The sequence below is a fragment of the Diabrotica virgifera genome, chromosome 8 (assembly GCF_917563875.1).
Source record: "Diabrotica virgifera virgifera chromosome 8, PGI_DIABVI_V3a".
Taxonomy (NCBI): Eukaryota; Metazoa; Arthropoda; class Insecta; order Coleoptera; family Chrysomelidae; genus Diabrotica; species Diabrotica virgifera.
The window spans coordinates 43,205,111-43,226,623 of NC_065450.1; the positions used below are offsets into that span (position 1 = coordinate 43,205,111).

At 33.8% G+C, this 21,513-nt stretch overlaps 2 protein-coding genes across 7 annotated transcripts in view; one reads left to right on the forward strand and one right to left on the reverse strand.

Annotated features, from left to right (window-relative positions):
* LOC126889923 (E3 ubiquitin-protein ligase MYCBP2) overlaps positions 1–21,513 on the forward strand; it is a 743,799-nt gene that overhangs the window by 333,297 nt on the left and 388,989 nt on the right. The gene's annotated exons all lie outside the window — the stretch shown is intronic.
* LOC126889924 (uncharacterized) overlaps positions 1–21,513 on the reverse strand; it is a 249,886-nt gene that overhangs the window by 54,304 nt on the left and 174,069 nt on the right. For 2 of the 3 annotated variants that reach the window (XM_050658661.1, XM_050658663.1), the window contains exon 2: positions 1,307–1,558. In XM_050658661.1, coding sequence (XP_050514618.1) covers positions 1,307–1,558 — 252 coding nt within the window. The remainder of the gene's footprint in view (positions 1–1,306; positions 1,559–21,513) is intronic. The other variant, XM_050658662.1, reaches the window with a different exon arrangement.

The following is a 21,513-nucleotide window of genomic DNA, read 5'->3' on the forward strand; positions in this document are numbered from 1 at the left end:
CATTTTCAAGGTTTAATAACTCGGTTAAAGATAATTATTGTGAAAGTCGAGCGAGCGGCCGTGGAGTAACGGCATAATCGCTGGCCTCATACGCCAGTGCACGTGGGTTCGAGCCCTGCCAAAGACAAACCATTTTCATTTCCAATAATGACACGAGCTGTCTCACCGTGCCTCGGAGAGCACGTTAAGCCGTCGGTCCCCCTGGGCTAGTGTACATCGACACTAGTTACTTGAAACAGGGTTAAAGATGTAATTGGCGCCGGAACTGTCCGAAAGGCAAAAATGCCATACGATATTATATATTATGAAAGTCAGAAACTAAAAAAAAATCAAAGATTAAAACTACCTCTATAAGATCCTGAAGAAATTTTTGTCATTATTTCATTAATAAGATATTATTTTTAATTATCAACAATGAGCACTAACCGTGTATTGAGGCGGCCGTCAATGTGAGTGCGAGTGAGATTCACCATTGGACGGCTCGAATGGTGCATCTCTTTAGCACTAACCATTGACGGCCGCCTAATACGCACTTAGCGCTCATTGTTAATAATTAAAGATAAGGCTTAGTAATAAAATAGTGACAAAAATTTCTGCTGGATCTTGTAGAGGGGGCTATAAACTTCGATTTGGTCACTTTCTGACTTTCATAATAATGGATTTTAACCGAGTTATTAAGCCTTGAAAATGGCTATTTTCGCATTTTTCAAATTTTAAATCGCGTATAACTCGACAACAATCAATTTTAGAGAAAAATCACAAAATACCTTTTTTTGCTCAGAATAACCCAAATGATCTAAAACAAAATTGTTCGAAGTGAAAAAATTATTTTTGTGAATTTGTCTAAAAAAATTGTTTAAACAATTTATCGATCAAGGTACAGCCTGGCACCCAGTAGATTTGTTATAAGGACCTCTTTTTGAGTAAGTTTGTGCAAAAAATTCGAATCGGAGTAATTTACCTAACGGGGGCGACGATACAGCCTAGACTAATTTGAACATATTCAGTAACATTTAATTTCTAGAATCGGCTGTTTGTGTGAATCAGAATCAACTTTTACTAAATGGCATTGGGAAGAGTATACTTTTCCTAGTTGGAGTCTACTTTTACTAGTAAATGTTGAATATAAATCTTCATTTTATATTTATAATCAACTTTTACTGAAACCAGCCGTTAGAGTTGACTCCAACTAGTTGGAGTCAACTCCAACTGGATAATCAACTTGAACTGTAACATATATATAGATTTAGTGTTTTTAATTAAAATAAAGTTAATAAGAAATAAGTAAAATCGTAACAGTACTTACCTGCAAGTATTCAAATGCACCAGTCTTAATAATTAGTTCATCACAGTTCTGTATTTGAATTAGTAGACTAGAAGACGTAATATAATAAAACGACTTTTTCTCCATCACGACTCTTTGAATTCCATTTAGGTAGATGAATGATAGTGCGGGCACCTCTTTAAATGTTTTGGTCGAAAAAGTTAGTTCTCTTCCACCATTAATGTAGATTTCGAAAGCTTCTTTGGGAACGTTGGCATTTTCCAAGTTTACTACCTGTAACAAAACAACAACGTTAACAATATTCATCATACCTATTAGTACTGTAGCGAAAGAGTACTTTTGGCCGATCCCCTTATAACGTTTCGTAACTCGGAATGTGACCAGAGCATTCTGGACGGAGCACTGGACATATAATATGTACTGGAATCCGCTTAGAGGGGCAAGCAGTAGGTAAAAGGTAATGCGATTACTAGAGATTTGCGGTTCCGCTTTTTTGGAACGTTCTTAACGTTTCTGGTGTTCTATATTCGTATAAATAGCGCGCTGTTATTAGAATTAAGTTCGTGTATAAGATAAATATTCAGTCTGTAAAGTTGTAAAAATAAATCTCGATAAACGAACCGATGGTTTTATTGTTACAGTGGTGTCAGGTGTGAGGTAAATAAAAATAAAATTGACTTTTATTGTCCGCTGTGTCTAGGTACACACTAACTTGTACGCAAATAAAAAAATTAGGTACACGCGAGCTAAACGTCATCAAGTCAGTGACGTCACTATTTAGCGTGCACTGTGACTGGGTTTTTGGTACACGCTAACTTGAGCCGCGTGTATGCTGTGGTAAGTACCGCGAGTGTCAGAGTGAGGTTAGAATTTGTCTAAGTTTTTTTTTTAATTAGCTATGGAGTGTGGACAATTGTTTAGTTCTTTTAATTTGTTTAACAACATTTTAAAACAGTATGCAAAAGATAAGAGACAAAAATTCGTGATTAAGGGTAACAGAAGTATTAACATAAAATATACAGGGCGATTGATTAGTGTGATAAAGCTTAGTAGATGCGCTATAGTAATAGATAGCAATAAAAGTTAGTAAAAAAGTTCATATTACAAAATTAGTTACAATGTTACAGGGTGTTCAATAACATAGTAGCAGACCAAACTTATGTTTTAACTATGTTCGAAATCTTCTTAACTTCCCCATCAGAAAAATATAAAGGTTATTACAGGGTTATTCAGAGTATTTACAAAGTTATAACCAATTTTCTATGAAAATTATAACGAGTTCAACTCCTTGTATAAATATAAATAAACACAATAGTATTGGTTTAAAAACTGGTATAATTAACTTACATATAAAAATTATTTTAATAGTATTTTGTACATGTCATGTCAATTAAATATTTTTTTTGCTAACCTGAATATACAGTGATGAGCGCGCTAATAACCGGCAAAATAGCTCAAAAGATGGAAAACATATACATTGCGAAACAAAAAGAGATGAAACTAGTGGAGATGGAAATGATCGTTATAAACGTATAAATTAACGTTAAATTACATAGTTTCCCGCCTTTAGACGTATCAGAGGAGTATGGCAACTGTCACTGTGACAGTAAAATTTTATAAAATACTCCTGTCACAGACGTCTAAAGGTGGGAAACTATGTAATGTAATGTTAATTTATACGTTTATAACGATCATTTCCACCTCCACTAGTTTCATCTCTTTTTGTTTCGCAACGTATTATGTTTTCCATCTTTTGCGCTATTTTGCCGGTTATTAGTGCGCTCATCACTGTATACTTTTATATACACATTGATTTATTACAATTAATTTTAAAACATCTGAATAGTTCTGCTTCCCTTCCCCTTCCCTTAATAACAAATATTTTTCTGTCAAACATTAAATATATCAAAATAAAGTGTACCAAATATACAGTCACTGCGAACGCTAAATAATGATGTCACTGGCTTGATGAAGTTTAATTTGCGTGTACCTAACTTTAGACACCGCGTTTATTGTCACACGTATTGTAACAATTTTACATTGTTACAGTATTTTACAACTATAAGAGAATACGTCAAAACACTAAACAGTATCCAGACGAAGTTTAAGGAGGGATGCGGTTTGGAAATTTTAACATTTTCGATTTTTCATTATTTCAAATAAAAGTAGATAACTTAAAGTATACTTTGAAAATTTCTGATTGATTATTATTACAGCACGATGAATATCCCTACATAGGGGAGTGCATTTAGATTTTCACTTCGGAAAAAATCAAACAAGATAAAACTTTCTGTAATTTCATTAAGAAATGTTTAATAAACAACATATCAAAAAGTTCTACTCGAGAAGTTTTTTATTAAACAAATGAACAGCGAAGTTAGATATTTTTTTAAATAACTCCGAAAATATAATTTTTAGAAAAAAACTGACTTGACCATTGAAAAATTCAGAAAATTTTACAAAAAAAAACCTTATATAAAGATTTTTCTAAAATTAAATCTCTAGCTTCTGTAATTTTTTATTTATAACGCTAAAGTCACCCTTCTCGCACACATTGGCGCACTGTAAACTAGCGTTGGAAGAAGTGCACGGTTAAGTTTTTTTAATGTAATTCTTTAACTAATGGATCAAAAGAAATTTTACAAATTGAACATGAAAGAAGATCAAATAAGCTATCTTATGGTTGTAATAAAAAGAAATAAAATGTATGGACATAAGTACGGTGTGGGCGGAAAGTGAGCCTTACATGAATTTTGTTTAAAAATGATTTAAAAATGTGTAACTAATACAATTTTACTTATAAAACTCCCAAATTTGCACAACTTACCTCTCAATAATCTTACTAACCGATGTTTTGTTCAAAAAAAATCTCAAAAATTTAATTCAAATAATACGATGTCTCAAAAAATGTAATTTTTGAAAACTTCGTAGTTTTACAGAATTCCTACCACTTTAAGACGGTATTACTCAAGTTTGAATAAATCTAATACAATTTTTTTGATATTTTTTTAAAGCTTAGGATATAATCTTAAAAAAACACTGAATTATTTTAGTTTAAAAATGAAATAAACAATTTCTTTTTGAGAAAACTAAGAAAGATAACAAAAATGTAATACAAAAACCGAAAATTACCAGATGAAAAAATGTATATACAGAGTGATCAAAACTTTTTTGTGTAAAACTTACCTAAAATACATTTAATAATAAGCTTCAACAATAATAAATGTTTAACAAAAAAAATTTTTTTAGCTCTTATACAGTATGTCTGCGTAACTTGGAACCTATTGATAACTTTTTTTATATCAGTTTTACGAAAAAAAGTTATTCTTTATAAAATACTCTGCATCGTATATAACATAAGATGCAACCATCAAATATCAAATTTTGTTAATTTTGTACGAGGTATGTCAAAAAATATTAATTTCACTCAAGAGTAAAGTACCTTTATATTTCACAATATCAAAAATTTTTATAATGAAAAGTTCTTTGGAATTAAAAATTATGTTCCAATATGTAATTATATCCTTCTAATCGAAAATTTGTTTTTTTTAATATTGTTTCAAATTAATTATACCCAACATCATTAAATTTTCACTTATTATTTATGATAACTGTTTTATTATTAATTTTATGAAGAAAGTTATTCGTCATAAATAGCTGTGCATGGTCTAACACTTAATATGCAAATATAAAATATTACATTTTATCAATATTATACGAGGTATGTAAAAAAATTAAATTTCGCGCAATAAATATGTACCTTTATAGTTCACAATATCTCGATTAGAAGAGTGTAATTGCATATTGACACATCGTTTTTAATTCTGAACAACTTTCCATAATAACAATTTTCAGTATTATGAAAAATATAGGTATTTTACTCATAACTGAAATTTGTTTGATTGGATTCTACTTCTTTTTCATTTAAATATCCGCCATTTTGAAATTTAAATTTTTAATCTTTAATTCAGATTCAACAACCTGTTAAAAATAAAGACAATAAATGTTTTAGAAAAATGTTCTTTTTTATGTTCTTTTTAGAAAATCCGCATTTTGGATCCGCCATTTTATAGTTTATAATGTTAACATTTAAGTTAGGTTTATCAAAGCTCTCAAAAATAAATATACATATGTAGAAATAAATATCTACATTTTGTAAAGAAATTATTATTTTACAACTATTTTTTAAGTTATCCGCCATTTTGGATCTGCCATTTTATAATTTGAATTATCAAAATTTGATTCAGGTTCAGCAACCTCTCAAAAATATCCACATATATGTAAACAAACACGTTTTATAAAAAAAATTCGGATTTTACAACTACTTTTTAAGGATTTTTAGGAAAAAATCCGCCATTTTGAATTTGCAAATTGTAATGTCAGATTCGGGTTCAGCATAATCAAAACTAAAATAAAAACATTTTTTATCAAAATAAAATGTTATTTCACCCATATTCTTAACATTATTTATACAAAACAATTGTTATTGTTTAAACAATTAATAAACAATTAGCGGCGAAATTTGTGAGTAGAACTTTTTACTTTAACATATTTATAAACTAACAAAAAAAGTTTTAGAAAAATATACCCTTGTTTGATTTTTTCCGAAACATTGTATCTTTTCATTCTAATTGCACTCCCCTACTATCCAAGTTTCTGCTCCGTAGAATTACGCTTGTTCGGTCCTTTTTATACAAGTATTGAATACATTGATTTTTGTTGCTTTCGATATTTCACTTGATTGCCAGATTTTATTTAACGCATTGAAGGCGAATTGCGCCTTCGTATTCTTGCTTGTATGTCGTTCGTGCATCCTCCTTTTCTTTCCATGATTGATCCTAAATAAGTGACTTTTCTTTACCATTTATTTTTATTTTATAAATTTGCGGTTTATCGTTTTTTAAGACTTTTGTGTTCTCTGCATTTATCTGGAGACCGATCATGTCAGAGTACTGCGTTAGCTTATCGATTTTTGTTTGCATGTGAGTTCTGTGTTCTGTTTACAGGCAGACGCCGTCTACAAATTCGAGATATTCAAGCTGATTAAAGAGGTTCCATCTAATGCCTGTCCGATCATCCGTTACTTTCCTCATAATCCAATCAACCAAGATTAGGAATAACGTAGGAGACAAAACTAAACTTGAGCAATTTGATAAAATCGTTTACTTTGGACAGCAATTAAATTGTAACGCAGAAAGTCACGGCGAAATTAGATCTAGGATAGAGCAGGCTAGAGCCGCTTTTAGAAGGATGCCCAAGGTGTTATGTAACAGAGACCTAAAATTGGCATTGAGGATCCGCCTACTTCGCTTCTACGTGTTCTCGGTCTTACTTTACGGTGTCGAGTCCTGGACTGTGAATAAAATCGATCTAAATCGCTTTGAGGCTTTCGAAATGTGGTGCTGTAGAAGAATTTTAAAAGTTTCCTGGCTGGGTGGAGAAGATTCGAAACTCCACAATACTAGAACGTCTCAGCAAGACCACTGAGATCATAAAAAGCATCAAGCAGAGAAAGCTGGAGTATTTCGGACATGTAATGAGAGGTCCCAAATATAGGTTGCTACAAAATATCATGTAAGGAAAAATAGCAGGCAAACGCAGTCCAGGACGAAGAAGAATCTCGTGGTTGAAGAACTTACGAGATTGGTATGGTGTTGATACAAGCATGCTATTTAGGGTGGCAGTGAATAAAATTAAGATAGCTATGATGGTAACCAACGTTCTGAAAGGACATGGTACATGAAGAAGAAGAAGAAGAAGGAGACAACATACAACCTTATTTAACACATTCGCGGATATGACTGCATATGAGGACACTTACAAAGGGACATGACTGTGTGCATATAAAGATGTGTCCGTGAATGTGTTAACATCGCTTTCAATAGCTATTTCTTTTGGGATCACTCTTTCGTGTTCTAGTCAACTTTGTACCTCTTATACTCTGTTATAAAACAACGGTGTAACCAGGATCATCCTAATGGGAGGGAGTACAACTACTGGAGGGTCTCTGGGGGTATGGAATAGTAATGCTGTTAAGCGTATAGCCTGTATAACCCACAAAACCCCCGTTGGTTACGTCACTGTTTGATCAGGTTAATAATTTTTCCCCAGAGAATACGAGTACATATACTCGTATATAAACGAAGTAGACTGGGCAGTATCGTCGCCCCCGCTAGCGGAATTATTCCGATTCGATTTTTTTGCACAAACTTACTCAAAAAGAGGTCCTTACATATTATCCACAGGGTACCGGGCGGTGCCGTGATCGAAAAATTGTTTAAACAATTTTTTTTAAACAAATTCACAAAAATAATTTTTTCATTTCGAACAAAATTTTTTTAGATAAACTGGCTTATTCTGAGCAAAAAAGGTTTCTTGTCATTTTTTTCTAAAATTTATTGTTGTCGAGTTATATGCGATTAAATATTGAAAAATGCGAAAATAGCCATTTTCAAGGCTTAATAACTCGATTAAACATTATTATTTAAAGAAAACTAAATTGTTTAAACAATTTTTTTAAACAAATTCACAAAAATAATTTTTTCACTTCGAACAATTTTTTTTTAGATAATTTGGGACATTCTGAGCAAAAAATGTCTTCTGTGATTTTTTTCTAAAATTGATGATTGTCGAATTATACGCGATTTATAATTTGAAAAATGCGAAAATGGCCATATAACTCGACAACAATCGATTTTAGAGAAAAATCACAAGAGACCTTTTTTGCTCAGAATAACCCAAGTTATCTAAAAAAATCGTTCGCAATAAAAAAATATTTTTTTAAATTTGTTTAAAAAAATTGTTTAAACAATTTTTCGACCACGGCACCGCCCGGCACCCTGTGGATATGTTATAAGGACCTCGTTTTGAGTAAGTTTCATGGAATCGGAATAATTTCACTAACGGGGGCGACGGATACATCCTGGACAATAGCGCTAATTGTTAATAATTAAAAATAACAGCTTTGTAATAAAATAATGACAAAGATCTCTTCAGGATGTTGAAGAAGGTGTTTGAAACTTGATTTGGTCACTTTTTGAATTTCATAATAATAATTTTTAATCGAGTTATTAAGCCTTGAAAATTTTCGCATTTTTCAAATTTTTAATCGCAAATAGTTCGACAACCATCAATTTTAGAAAAAAATGACACGAGACCTTTTCTGCTCAGAATAAGCCAATTTATCTAAAAAAATTTTGTTCGAAATGAAAAAATTATTTTTGTGAATTTGTTTAAAAAAATTGTTTAAACAATTTTTCGACCACGGCACTACCCGGCACCCTGTGGATATGTTATAAGGACCTCTTTTTGAGTAAGTTTCTGCAAAAAAATCGAATCGGAATAATTTCGCTAGCGGGGGCGACGATACTGTCCGGTCTAAAGTAAACCCGTCAAAAGACAGAATTCATTGTAGAAAATATCCCACAAGAATTACATATTACATATCTAAAAATATACTGAATGTTCCTTTCATTAGTGTAGCTTGATTTATTGAAAAGCGTGTGATAAGAAAACCGTCTACGATAATAAACGCCATTGCTTATGACTAGGATAATTCTTATCTCATATTGGAATAAGAGGTCTTCAATGATTTAACTATTTTAATTTGAATAAGTAATACAACGATACGTTTTATTGTCTTCAATTCAATCGTGCAGCTACATAAAAACCTAATTAAACTTTATAGTGATGCAGAATGAGAAAACTAAAAATCGAATGGATAATTTTACAACAACGCCTCCATAAAAATGTTACATACCTTGATAGTTACTATAATTTTCCCACAGCTATCATCCAATTTATTTTACTTTCATGATTACACCAGATCAATTGAATTTTTTTCGACCGGGGAATTGATAAGATTTTTATTAGTCCGGTGAAAATGTATTATAGTTCTTAAGAAATTCCTCCACTCGTGTACACTATGTATAGTATACACTCTCTAGGCAGTATTACCTTACCTGTGCGTCTTTCTTCTTCTTCTTCTTCTTAAAGTGCCATCTCCTATTGGAGGTTGTATATCATAATATTCATAATGGCTATGATCACTTTGTTGGCTGCTGCTCTGAATAGTTGTAATGAACTACAGTTAAACCATTCTCTAAGGTTCCTCGGCAGAAGATGCGTCTTTTTCCTATGCTTCTTCCTTGGATCCTTCCTTTGCATAATAATTAATAATTCTTAAATATTAATTAAATATTATTAAATAAATTAAATATTCCAGTTTTCTTGTTTTTATGCTGTTCATAATTTCTAACTCCTTATTTAAACGTCGTAGCACTTTAACATTGGTAATCCTTTGAACCCACTGAATTTTCAATATTGTTCTGTAACACCACATTTCGAACGCTTGTATTTTTCTTATGTGTTGTCTCTTTAATGTTTAAGCTTTCATTTCGTATAGTAATATAGAAAATATGTAGCATCTTAAGAGTCCTCAGTCTGAGAGGCAACTAAAGGTCTTTGTTTGTACGCATTGTCTTCATTTTTATAAGTGTTTGCCTTGCAGTTTCAATTCGGACTTTAATTTCTTTGCTTTGGTCATTTTTGTCATCGACCATCGACCCAGGTGAAGATTTAAGAAGAGTTAGATAGAGAATTGAATTCTGTCGGAAAATGACTGAATCAGTGCAACGGCAAAGTAAGTGCTTTAAAAAGTGGAATTTTTCTAGGACTGCAAAAGAGCAATAAGATGAAGAAGACAAGTTTGACCAGCGTGTTAATCCGATGAAAGGCATTGCAAACGAAGACAATAAGATGTTGGAATTGTGGTGAAGTGGAGGAGGTGGAGAAGGAGGTTGGCCGAGAGATTATAATTGGAAAGGAATTGGTTACTTATGTTAAAGAAGTTCCTGTAAGCTTATTGATGTCAATGATTACACAATTGCTATCAAAAACGAGACAAAAGTAGGAACCTGTGTACCAATGACGTCCATAATTCGTCAGTTACACGATTGTCCATCCGGAGGGCATTGCGGTATAAAGAAAACTCTTCAAAAAATTCGGGAATGGTTTTATTGGATGAATAGTTCCGACGATGCAAAGGACTACAATAAAAATGTACTACCTATGCCTTGTACTGACCTTACCGAAAAAGAAAGGCTCTTATGACACAAAACAATGTTGAAGTCTGTTTGAAAGAATAACTTTACCGGGCTTTTTCCACAATGTAAAAATGGTTGCAGCCGATCTGCGGTGCATTTGAAATATATTCTAGGGAATCTGCGATACACTAATTATGAAGAAAACAAGAACTACTTAGATATATGTTAGAGCGAATAAATAAGACAGTTGACAACTACATATTTGGCAAAAATGGTGTCCAATCACGAGCGAAATTGAGAACAGTACCTTCCGTCCTTCGCAAAGGCCTACAGATCCTCTGTTAATGAATCAATGGACTAAACACCACAAAAAGTCCTATTTGGACGCGAGATGCGTCTACCCTGTGATCTAGAGATTGGATGTCGACCAGGAAAAGATGTGGCTGGTGAGGATTATGTGAATGAATTGCGAAGAAGAATGGACGATCTGGTGTTATAATCAAAAGAAGCGAAAGGGTTTGCCTTCAACAGGGCGGATAATGTTCCAGGAGAAACCATCTCTTAAGGAGAGAGAGGGCAATGTTACGCCAGCCTTACTACGCCTCTGATCGAATTTACTAGGACATATTCGCAGGTGTCTACAGCATTACCGAGACACGAAAGTTCCACTGGGTTCTAGAATCACTTCAAAGAAAGACGCGAACTATATAAATAAAGGCGATTAGAATTTAAGGAATCAATATAATAAATATAACGGTATAATATAACGGTATAAGGTCATTAAATACTATATTAGATTTGATTTTATCTTCAGACGGTTTTGGTCTTCAAATTTTTAGTATCTATCATCAAACAACGATTCACATTTTAAATAAATACACAACAATTTTAGTTTGATTCTTCAGACGGTTTTGTTCTTCACGTTTTTATCATCAAACCATAATTCACTAAATAAATATACAACAATTTTAATTTGATTCTTAAGCCGGGTACACATATGCGAGCCGAACTGTATGCGAACGCTATATTCGTATAATTTGTACGGCACTCTGTTCATTCAGCCACTCGGAGCTGTTCATTCGTCTCTCGTCACGAACCACATCGTTTTTGTGTCGAACACAAAGAATATTCGCAATTCAATTTGGACGGCCTACCCAGCGATATTGTTTCGTCGAACCAAGATTGTGTGAATGACGTGTTCCCAGATATCAGAAACGTGAGATTTACAATGTAATCAATTTTTATTTTATATTTTATTTTATAGTTGATAAACAAATAATTGCTGTCTTTATTTACATTTAGAACGGGTCTTTGAGATAAAATTACAATTTAAATGAATTATTTACATTAAACTTCGCACGAGTTGGTTCGTCGCTTTCAATGGATCGTGATGAGTATGCGAGTAGTTCGCAAACAGTTCGGCTCGCATATGTGTACCCGGCTTAAAACTCATACGAATCGAATGCAACATTCGACAATCGTTTTATTACATGAATCCAACTTCAAAAATTGGCTAGGTTTATTGCTTCATTTTTGTGCAAGAGAACTGAAATTGGACTTGAGAGTTACGCTGGCAAAGTGTTATATTTTCTCGATTCTGCTTTACGGGATAGAAGCATGGGCAGTTAACGCGTCGACTACTAAAAAGTTGGAAGCATTTGAACTGTGAGTGTATACAGGGTGATTCATTAAGAATGTCCAACCTCTGAGTTGTAGATTCTAGACCTCAAAATATTAAGATTTAACCCAAATCACTTAAATAAAATGTGCCTCGTTACTGAGTTACAGGGTGTTCTATTTAAAAATTTAATAACCATTTTTACCCAGTACTTTAAAACTATCCTTGTCATACTTTGCAGAAAGTGTAGTTGCCGTACACCCTACTAAATTATGATAAACAAACGTTTCTGGCTACTACCAGAGGCGTACGACAGGGGACAGTGCATGGTTTACCCTTCCCAAATTCTACGTCACTGGCGAAATTGCTATTTTAGCACAATATTTCGATTTTCGAATACTTTCTATGTAAATAATATACTATACTCTTCATTCGTAACGTTAAGGTCATTAGTTTTCGAGATATTTGAAGTTGAAAATGAAAATTTACAGTTATTTTGATTAATGTATTGTGCCCCGGAATGGGACGTTTCGATGCCGCCGGTTCATCGCCGGCCGTTTCGATGCCGCCGGTTCATCGCCAGTCCATTTCATCGCCGTCATATCTCGCATTTCCTAGAATTCCTAATTAATACTAAAAATAACTAATAATTGTAACTGTCGAAAATTCGGAAATATATCAGATAGGGATTAATTGACTGGCGATGAATCGGCCGGCATCGGCATCGAACTGGCGGCATCGAAACGGCGGCGATGAAACGTCCTAGACTCTAGACCCATTGTGCCCCTTCATTTTTAACTTCAAATATCTCGAAAACTAATGATTTCATCGATACGAATGAAGAGTATATTATTTGCATAGAAAGTATTGGAGAATCTAAAAATTATACTGAAATGGCAATTCCATCAGTGGCGTAGAATTTAGGAAGGTTCAATCATTAATTTTCCCCTGTACGCCTCTGGTAATAGCCAGAAGTACTGGGTACAAATAATTTTTAAATTTTTAAATCAAACGTCCCTATTACATAAATATTAACTATTTATATACAGTATTTTAAAAGTATTTGACATATCCTTATCATACTTAGCAGATAGTGTAGGTAGATACTGTACAACCTACTAAAATATCTTAAATAAAACTTTCTGGTTAGTACCAAAGGCGTACGATAGGGGAAAGTGAATCGTTGACCCTTCCCACATTCTACGCCACTGGCGGAATTACTATCTTATTGCAATTTTTTATTCTCGAATACTTTCTATGCAAATAATATACTCTTCATCCGTACCGATAAAATCATTGGTTTTCGAGATATTTAAAGTTAAAAATGAAGGAGCACAATACATTAATCAAAATAGCTACGCTGTTTCATTTTCAACTTCAAATATCTCGAAAACTAATGACTTTATCGTTACGAATGAAGAGTATATTACTTACATAGAAAGTATTGGAAAATCGAAATATTGTGCTTAAATAGCAATTTCGCCAGTGGCGTAGAATTTGGGAAGGATCAACCATTCACTTTCCCCTGTCGTACGCCTCTGGTAGTAGCCAGAAAAGTTTATTTATCATAATTTAGTAGGATGTACAGTACCTATATTTTCTGCCAAGTATGACAAGGATATGTCAAATAGTTTTAAAGCCCTGAGTAAAAATAGTTATTAAATTAAAAAAAAAACCCTGTAACTCAGTAACTCGCCACATTTTATTTAAATGATTTGGGTTAAATCTTAATATTTTGAGGTCTAGAATCTACATCTCAAATATTGGACATTCTTAATGAATCACCCTGTAGAGGGATCCTAAAGATATCATGGACTGAGCATGTAACAAACAACGAAGTCATAAGAAGAGTCAAGAAAAGAATGTAAATATTGAAAACCACCAAGACAAGAAAGCCGTAATACCTGGGGCATGTTATGCGTAATGAGAGATACAACATACCTACTTCAATTAATTATACAAGGGAAAATCCAGGGCAAGAGAAGTGTAGGAAGGAGAAGAATCTCATGGTTGCGTAACTTAAGGGAATGGTACGAATGCACATCAACCGAACTATTTAGAGCAGCAGCATCTAAGATCAAAATAGCCATGATGATTGTCAACCTCCGTCGCGCGGAGATGGCACGTAAAGGAGAAGATTGCTTCATTGCCTCGCCTAATAATAGGTACGTAACAGGCTATCACTCAAAAATGATTTTTTAATTAAATATCAGTGCAATTTACTTTCTTCACACGGTGTGAAACGCTCCCAGAAGCACTTCTTCGAAAAGGTTTTTATTACTTCAAGTTTCACTAGACTAACAGTTTCTTAAAAAGCAATACTGATGCGAACGTCTACTTCCTTTTAAGCGTTGATTATAGCATTCTGTATGCTGTGCAGTAACAGTAACTGAGTAAGTAAAGGTTTTTAATGCAAAACTTGTTTCTCGCGCGACATGTTTTTATCTCGAACTCTTTAATGCTCTACTGACATTGAAATACAACGGCTGTTTTAACTATCACCGCCGATTAAAAAGTTTTGCAGATATTCAAGTTTCATTTTGTGATGTCATCGTACTTACCATTCACATGAATGGATGCTTTGTTGTCTAAAGATATCGGCTTAATAATTTAATGTACCTTCCAGGAATGCATTAAAATGAGTCAATAGTAATTTGGAAAGATCAATATTACAAAGAACCCTCTATAGAAAATTATGCACAATACAGAGATTGCGCTGGACAGGTCACCTTATAAGAATGGATAACGACAGAACACCTAATAGAACGCTTAGCGGAACTAGACCGGGACATCGGCCAGTAGGAAGACCAAGGAAAAGGTGGATAGACGAAGTGAGAACCGATGATAAAGAGATATTTAGGGTGGACAACTGGAGGAGAGTGGAGAGCAGACAGGGACAGATCTATTTGGACGAGGATGCTAGGGGAGGGCCTCCCGGAAGCCCAGTCCCGGATTAAGAATCTTGAGGCCCCTAGGCAACTCAAGGTATGAGGCCCCTTAAAGCCTCCGCCTTCTCCCTCGAAAACCACGTCGGTTAACCCCTCCATATCCATCCTCCATCTGCAGTTTTAAGTTCAATCTCTTCTCTCTGTAATGATTTACTGACAGCGTTGTAACTCGTTCATTACCAATACATATTTCTTTTTTTGACATTTCTTTCAACAAACACTTAGCCTCTTGAACTGTTTCATCCTTTTGATTAGTGTTTTCAGCAAGAGAATGCACCGCAGATTTAAAGACGTTTTAACCTTTAGACTCTTGTTGCATCAACCCTTGCACTCCATCTAATGCTGCTTGTTCTTTTAATGACTAGATCGTGGCGAATGGGGTCGATTAGTGGAGGTCGTTTAAGCATTTGAACATAACTTTCCAAAGGTGGGTAGAGGCTGAAAAAAAGTTGTACACGGTCTAAACAAACCCAAAATACGATATTGCTTCAACGCCACTTTCAGCAGCACTTACTCCAACTAAATTAAGACAGTGTGCGGCAAAAGGAATGTAAATTGCAGGTTTGTTAATCTTAGATAAATCAGCCTGGATACCATTATATTTGCCTGACATGTTTGCTGAATGATTTTCCCCTCATGTCGTATGTCGTTTAGATCAATGCCAGTCATTTAAAACGATTAAAACAGCAAAAGAAAGATTTTCTCCAGTATGGCTACTCGGTCAATATGAGACAAATCTGGTATTGAATCGACACTTAAGGAGTAGTATTTGGCTTCTTTAATTTCTTTAACAATTATTGTATTCAAAACGTGTTTTCCCATTACTTCTATTATTTCTTCCCAGATCTTTGAAGATAAGTAAGAAGGCTTTTCAGTACCCTTTTTGCCATAATTAGCTAAATGAGTGACGTGTGGCAGTCTATGTATGGAAAGGACGTGTGGCAGTTAAAGACAACTACTGAAAGAACACTACAAGCCACGGAGATGGATTACTGGAGACGTGCCGCAGGAAAATCAAAACTCGAAAGAGTTAATAACCAACGTATACGAGAGATTATGGGAGTCACACATACGATTGTCGAAGATATAAGAGTACAACAACTAAAGTGGTATGAACATGTGCAGAGAATGCCAGAACACCGTCTGTCCAAACAGATTCTAGATTGGTCACCACATGGAAAAAGATAAAGAGGCCGACCCAGAAAGAGCTGGAGAGAAGGAATAGACAGAGATCCGAGAGAGAGGTTTAGACGAAGACCTTTGGGAAGATAGAGATGCATGGAGATTGGGCATCGGAAGACGTCGGAGGACGTTTTAAACCGATTATAAAAAAAAGCTAAATGAGAGCTTAAAGAGGATTGTACTCTGCAAGTAGCTCTAAAATGCCTAAGTAGTTCCCATTATTTTGTGAACGAGGGATATCTGTATCACTTCTAAACGCTAATCCACGAGAAGATAGAAACTCCCTTTTCAGAACTTGAATCCAGTAATCTCGTTCTTGCTTAAATTAAATTTCCAAAGAGCTGTCAATTCGATCATGAAGGCGCTACCTGTCGATGAGTGTTCGCCAAATGTTCGCCAAAAAGAATACATGGAAAGCAGTAAACATTTCCATTAGAGGGAGAGTGCGTTAGCCAATCTCTTTTAATATTTTGTTATTACACTGATATATTTTCGAAAACCATAGATTGTGTAAAAAATCTTCAAAATTTATATTTGATGCTGAAAAACTTACATCAAGATTTTTACATTCTGAAGAACCTTTCCCAATTCAAAATTTCCATATTTATTCAGTTATGGTAGGTATTCCATAATCCTATGTTGTTTCCGAATTCTGGGCCCAATTTACCTTTAACTTCAATTTCTAACTTAGTTTCTGTTTCTTATCTTGAATTTGGATAGAACTGTCATCGTATGTTTTTTCATCTTCTTCATTTACGTAAGCTATGTTTCCCTCAGCTATTTCTGTTTCTTCACGTGCATTTCCATTGGTTGCAGCTTCATTAGCTGTGGCTTTCCGTGTTAAACCGAGTTTATGGTATTGCGCGATATTTGAATTTGCAACAAATATGATTTATAGTTTTTATTTAATTCTAATTATTATTTTTTCGTTTTGGGCCCTACGAGGCCCCTAGGCAACTGCCTACTTTGCCTAATGGTTAATCCGGCACTGCGGAAGCCACAACTTGACGTTTAGCGCCAGGGGGGGAGAGATGGAGGGTGGGAGGGAGGGATATAGCTAGAGGGGGATGGAGGGAACAGCTAAAATTAGTCAATTTAGCTGCAAATTGTGGAAACATATATCTCTTTGACATTTTTTCTTTAACAAAATGAATGCACAAAAATTGAAGAAAAGGAATTACTTATTTAGCGTATGACAAGTTAAGCCCATTAAAAATAAAACCGTAGTAGATCTGATCTAGTAAAAAGAGCAATGATCTGTTAAATTTAAAAGGGGTTAAAAACAAACATCAACCATCAAGAGTCTTCCCATGTCAGTTGTCCTAAGGTAGATTGAAAATAAAATAAAATTTTAGATAACAAAAACAAAAGTCCAATGTAAACTTTAAAAGTTGAAAAATTAAAGAGACTAACAAAACAAAATGTGAAAGTTTACCACTGAGTGACATCCTCTTTATTTTTAAGTATGTATATCCAAAAGTCTTCGAGGTATAGTTTTTATACAGTTCCGGCAAAATTCTGGTGTAAATGAAATCCATATTTCTTACAATTTTTGCTTCAATTCGTTGACTGGATGGATCTGGCAGGATGTTTCTTCAATGTTTTATTTCGCATCACAAAGTTTCTATTAGGGACAAGTCGGGACTGTTAAAAACCCATTCCACAAGTGGTATATTATGGCTCCTGGCTCTCAATCCAGTTTACACTACTCTTTTTTGAGATATTGCAGCCTACGCCATCCTATTAGAAGACAAAATATTCCGCTGACGTTAAACCGTTCAACGTTGTTCGATAGTTGGTACAGTTCACCAAATATAGCTGAAAGTGTGAAATTTCCATTGCCTGCGCTAACAATGAAGTGAGAATGAGAACGCACATACAAACGGTCTGGACCGTCAGTGCGAGTGCGAGGTCCGTCGTTTGACGAATGCGCAATGCGCATCATTATCGTCACGTGTTTTCACACTTTCAGCTATATTTGGTGAACTGTATTAAAAGAGATTCTCTAAGATTTTCAGTGAAAGTTTTTCACACCTGGAGACGACATTCTGCAAATCATGATAGACACAAGGAATTTGACTTTTCTCTTGAGACACGAGACAGTATGGTTGAAAAGCTTCATTTTCCTGCGAATAAGGCACCTCCTACTATCTCCAACACACACTTCAAAGCTGCACGTATCACTCCTCGTATTGCATCTCATCTTGAATCTTATGTCCAATCTGTATGCTCTTTTGGCCATTTTAATCGTTTTTTATGTCATGTTAAAAGTACAATGTGCTTAGCCTGAGATAAAATTAATTTTTTTAAAAACAACTCGTATTTATTTTTTCATCTCTAGGAATCACCTACATTTATCTTGGAATCTTGGAGGGGATACGAGAAACGATTGTGCGCGAATAGCAGAGAAATCTTGCAACTTTCTTAACATAATATTTCTTAAATAATTCATTTTTTTTTATTTAAAAAAATAAATAAATAATTCATATTGTTCATTAAAATTGTCAAATGACGTATATTTTATACCTACTGTCATTGAAGAAAATGGGATTTCACAAATGATATGTTATAAATTGTAAAAATTATATGTTGCTCCACAATATCGATACGATATGCAATTATTAAAGTGAATATTAATGGTATTTTGCTTGTAGTAAAATGTTTACATTTTAATAACAACCTCAATCTTACTTTTTCTTCTTATTATTTTTTTGAGCTATAGCCTTGACAATTATCCAGTAACCAGGACTAATATAAATATATAATGGCAGCTAATCTGGAAAGCTCAACGTAGGTGGCGCTCGTGTAGTTGAAGGTCATGTCAACTTACGTCAATACTTCAAATCAATCTATTTCCAAGTAAATATTGCATATTTGTTTCGCCGTGTGAATTTGTAAATTAAACTTGAGAAAATAAAATCCCTCAATGTTGTGCTGTGCATTTGTGCTCATCGAGAACATCAGGACACAGGTTTCCCAAAGATATTCTGATAAAAAAAGTGGATTGTAGCAATAAGAAGGGATAAATATGTGCCGAGAATAAATGCACGTACCTGCAATAAAAAATTTCTTGAAACAGATTACGTATTGCCCCTAGATTTGACTGTAAAAAATAGAATACTTCACTATAAAATTCAGATCAAAATTTATTATAAACGCACGGATTAAGACATGCAATTTTATATACATTCACACTGTTGCCACATCTACAATCGCTTTTTATGGAGTGAACATGTAAAAAAATTTATATTTGAAGTAATAATATAGAAAAATGTGAAATACTAATTTTAAATATTTCTCAAATTCTCAATATTTTTTAGTGACTAAAACATAACCTGACCAAACCTAACCTAGCATCATCGAAAATAATATAAAAAAAGTTAATAACTGAACATTTTAGTGATATATTATCTTTAAAATATGCTTTAAAATGACTAAAACATAACCTGAACAAACCTAACCTAATCGAAAATAATATAGATAAGTTAATAACTGAAAATTAAAGTGACCTAGTACCATTCAAATATTCTTTAGTGACTAAAACATAACCTGATCAAACCTAACAATAATTTTTTCTAATTTCACCTTAAATTTAAGGTCGCCTTTCACGTAGACAAACACCCAAATAATTATACTTAATTAAATTAACACATTCTATATTTCCATAAGGAATTATATTTTTTTTTAATAAGACAACATTGCAGAATCAACTGCGCTCACCCCATGCTTAAACCAAATTTACACCAAATGCGCAACTGTCATGGCAGCCATATTTTGAAAATATTACATTTTTAAATAAGATAAACACAAAAATTAATGCTAAGCGCACTTAATTGTGAATTTTAAATTGATAAAAAAAGTAAGGCATATCATATTATACACAGTTGTCAGACTCGTGTTGGGAGTTAATCAATACCAAATAAATACCCCCCGAGCTATAGAAATAAAACATTGAGACGATGATTAATATAGTTTATCATTCGATAAGTGTTTCCTTTTTCCATAGCAACTCTCGCATCCCTTCTCAATTCGTTCTTTAACGCACAAACAGTCTCCAAGATCCGTATATTTCGGCCATAATTTATTATTTATTAAATCGTAATCAAAAACACCATATACAAACTTCACGAATAGTCAAAACTTTGACCTCCAACTACACTAGCGCCGCCAGGCGGGAGCAACGGCGTAAATAGGTGCCATTGACCAATATAATTAAAAGAGCTAAAAATGTTGCTGAGCTATGAAACCAGGTGTCGCTCTTCCGAACTGGCACGGTCCCAATAGCTGTTGGATATGTGGTTGCATAGAAGAATTCTCCGAATCTCCGAATATCCTTGATAGCAACGAATCTGTGTTAAATAGAGCAAATTTATTTGCTTATAGAGTTATTTAAGACTATTGAAATAAGTAAATATATCGGATGAACAACAAGGATTTAGAAGTGGAAGATCATGTAATGATGCAGTTTTTGTGATAAGGCAAATAGAGGAGAAATCATTAGAATATAATAAACCAGCCTTTTTCTGTTTCATAGACCTAGAGAAAGCGTTTGATAGAATCCAATTAAAAGATGTGATTGATACACCTACTATATGAGAAAAATTTACCACTGGATATCATAAAACTGAGAGAAAACATATATATGTAAGAAATAAAATAGAAATGAAAGTCAATGGAATAATAACAGAACCCATAGAAACAAACACAGGAATCAGGCAAGGAGATTCACTAAGCCCTCTACTGTTTAACATAATATTGGATGCAATAATAAAGCAAGTGAAGAAAAAAGAGGGTACAAAATGGGCAATAGAGAGATAAAAATACTGTTACGCTGATGACACCGTGTTAGTAGCATAGTGCGAAGACGACCTACAAAGATTTTTGCACGAGTTCAACATTAACGCAAATAGAAATGAATATGAAAATATCAGCCCAAAAAACAAAAAGCTTAGTAATTGCCAAAGAACTAATAAGATGCAAATTGGAGTTAGACAATCAAATTATACAACAAGTAATGACTTTTAAATATCTGGGAATTAATCTATCAGCCGACAACAATATCGAAGAAGAGGTAAAAGACCAAATAATTAAACCCAGTAGAACGGCCGGATGCCTAAACGACACAATTTGGAAAAACAAACAACACCTAAGATTGGAAACAAAGGCCCGAATATATAAGTCAGTTATTAGGCCAGTTTTGACTTACACGGCAGAAACAAGACCAGATACAAGCAAAACACGAAGACATCTGGAAACCAACGAAATGAAGATCTTAAGAAGGATTGCTGGAAAAGGACTACAGGATAGGGTAAGAAGTGAGGAAATCAAACGCATATGTGGGGTAGACAATATAAATACCTGGGTAAAGAATTAAAGAACAGAAAAGAAGAGTGGAATGAGCACATAAGCAGGATGTCTGAATCAAGGATAGTAAGA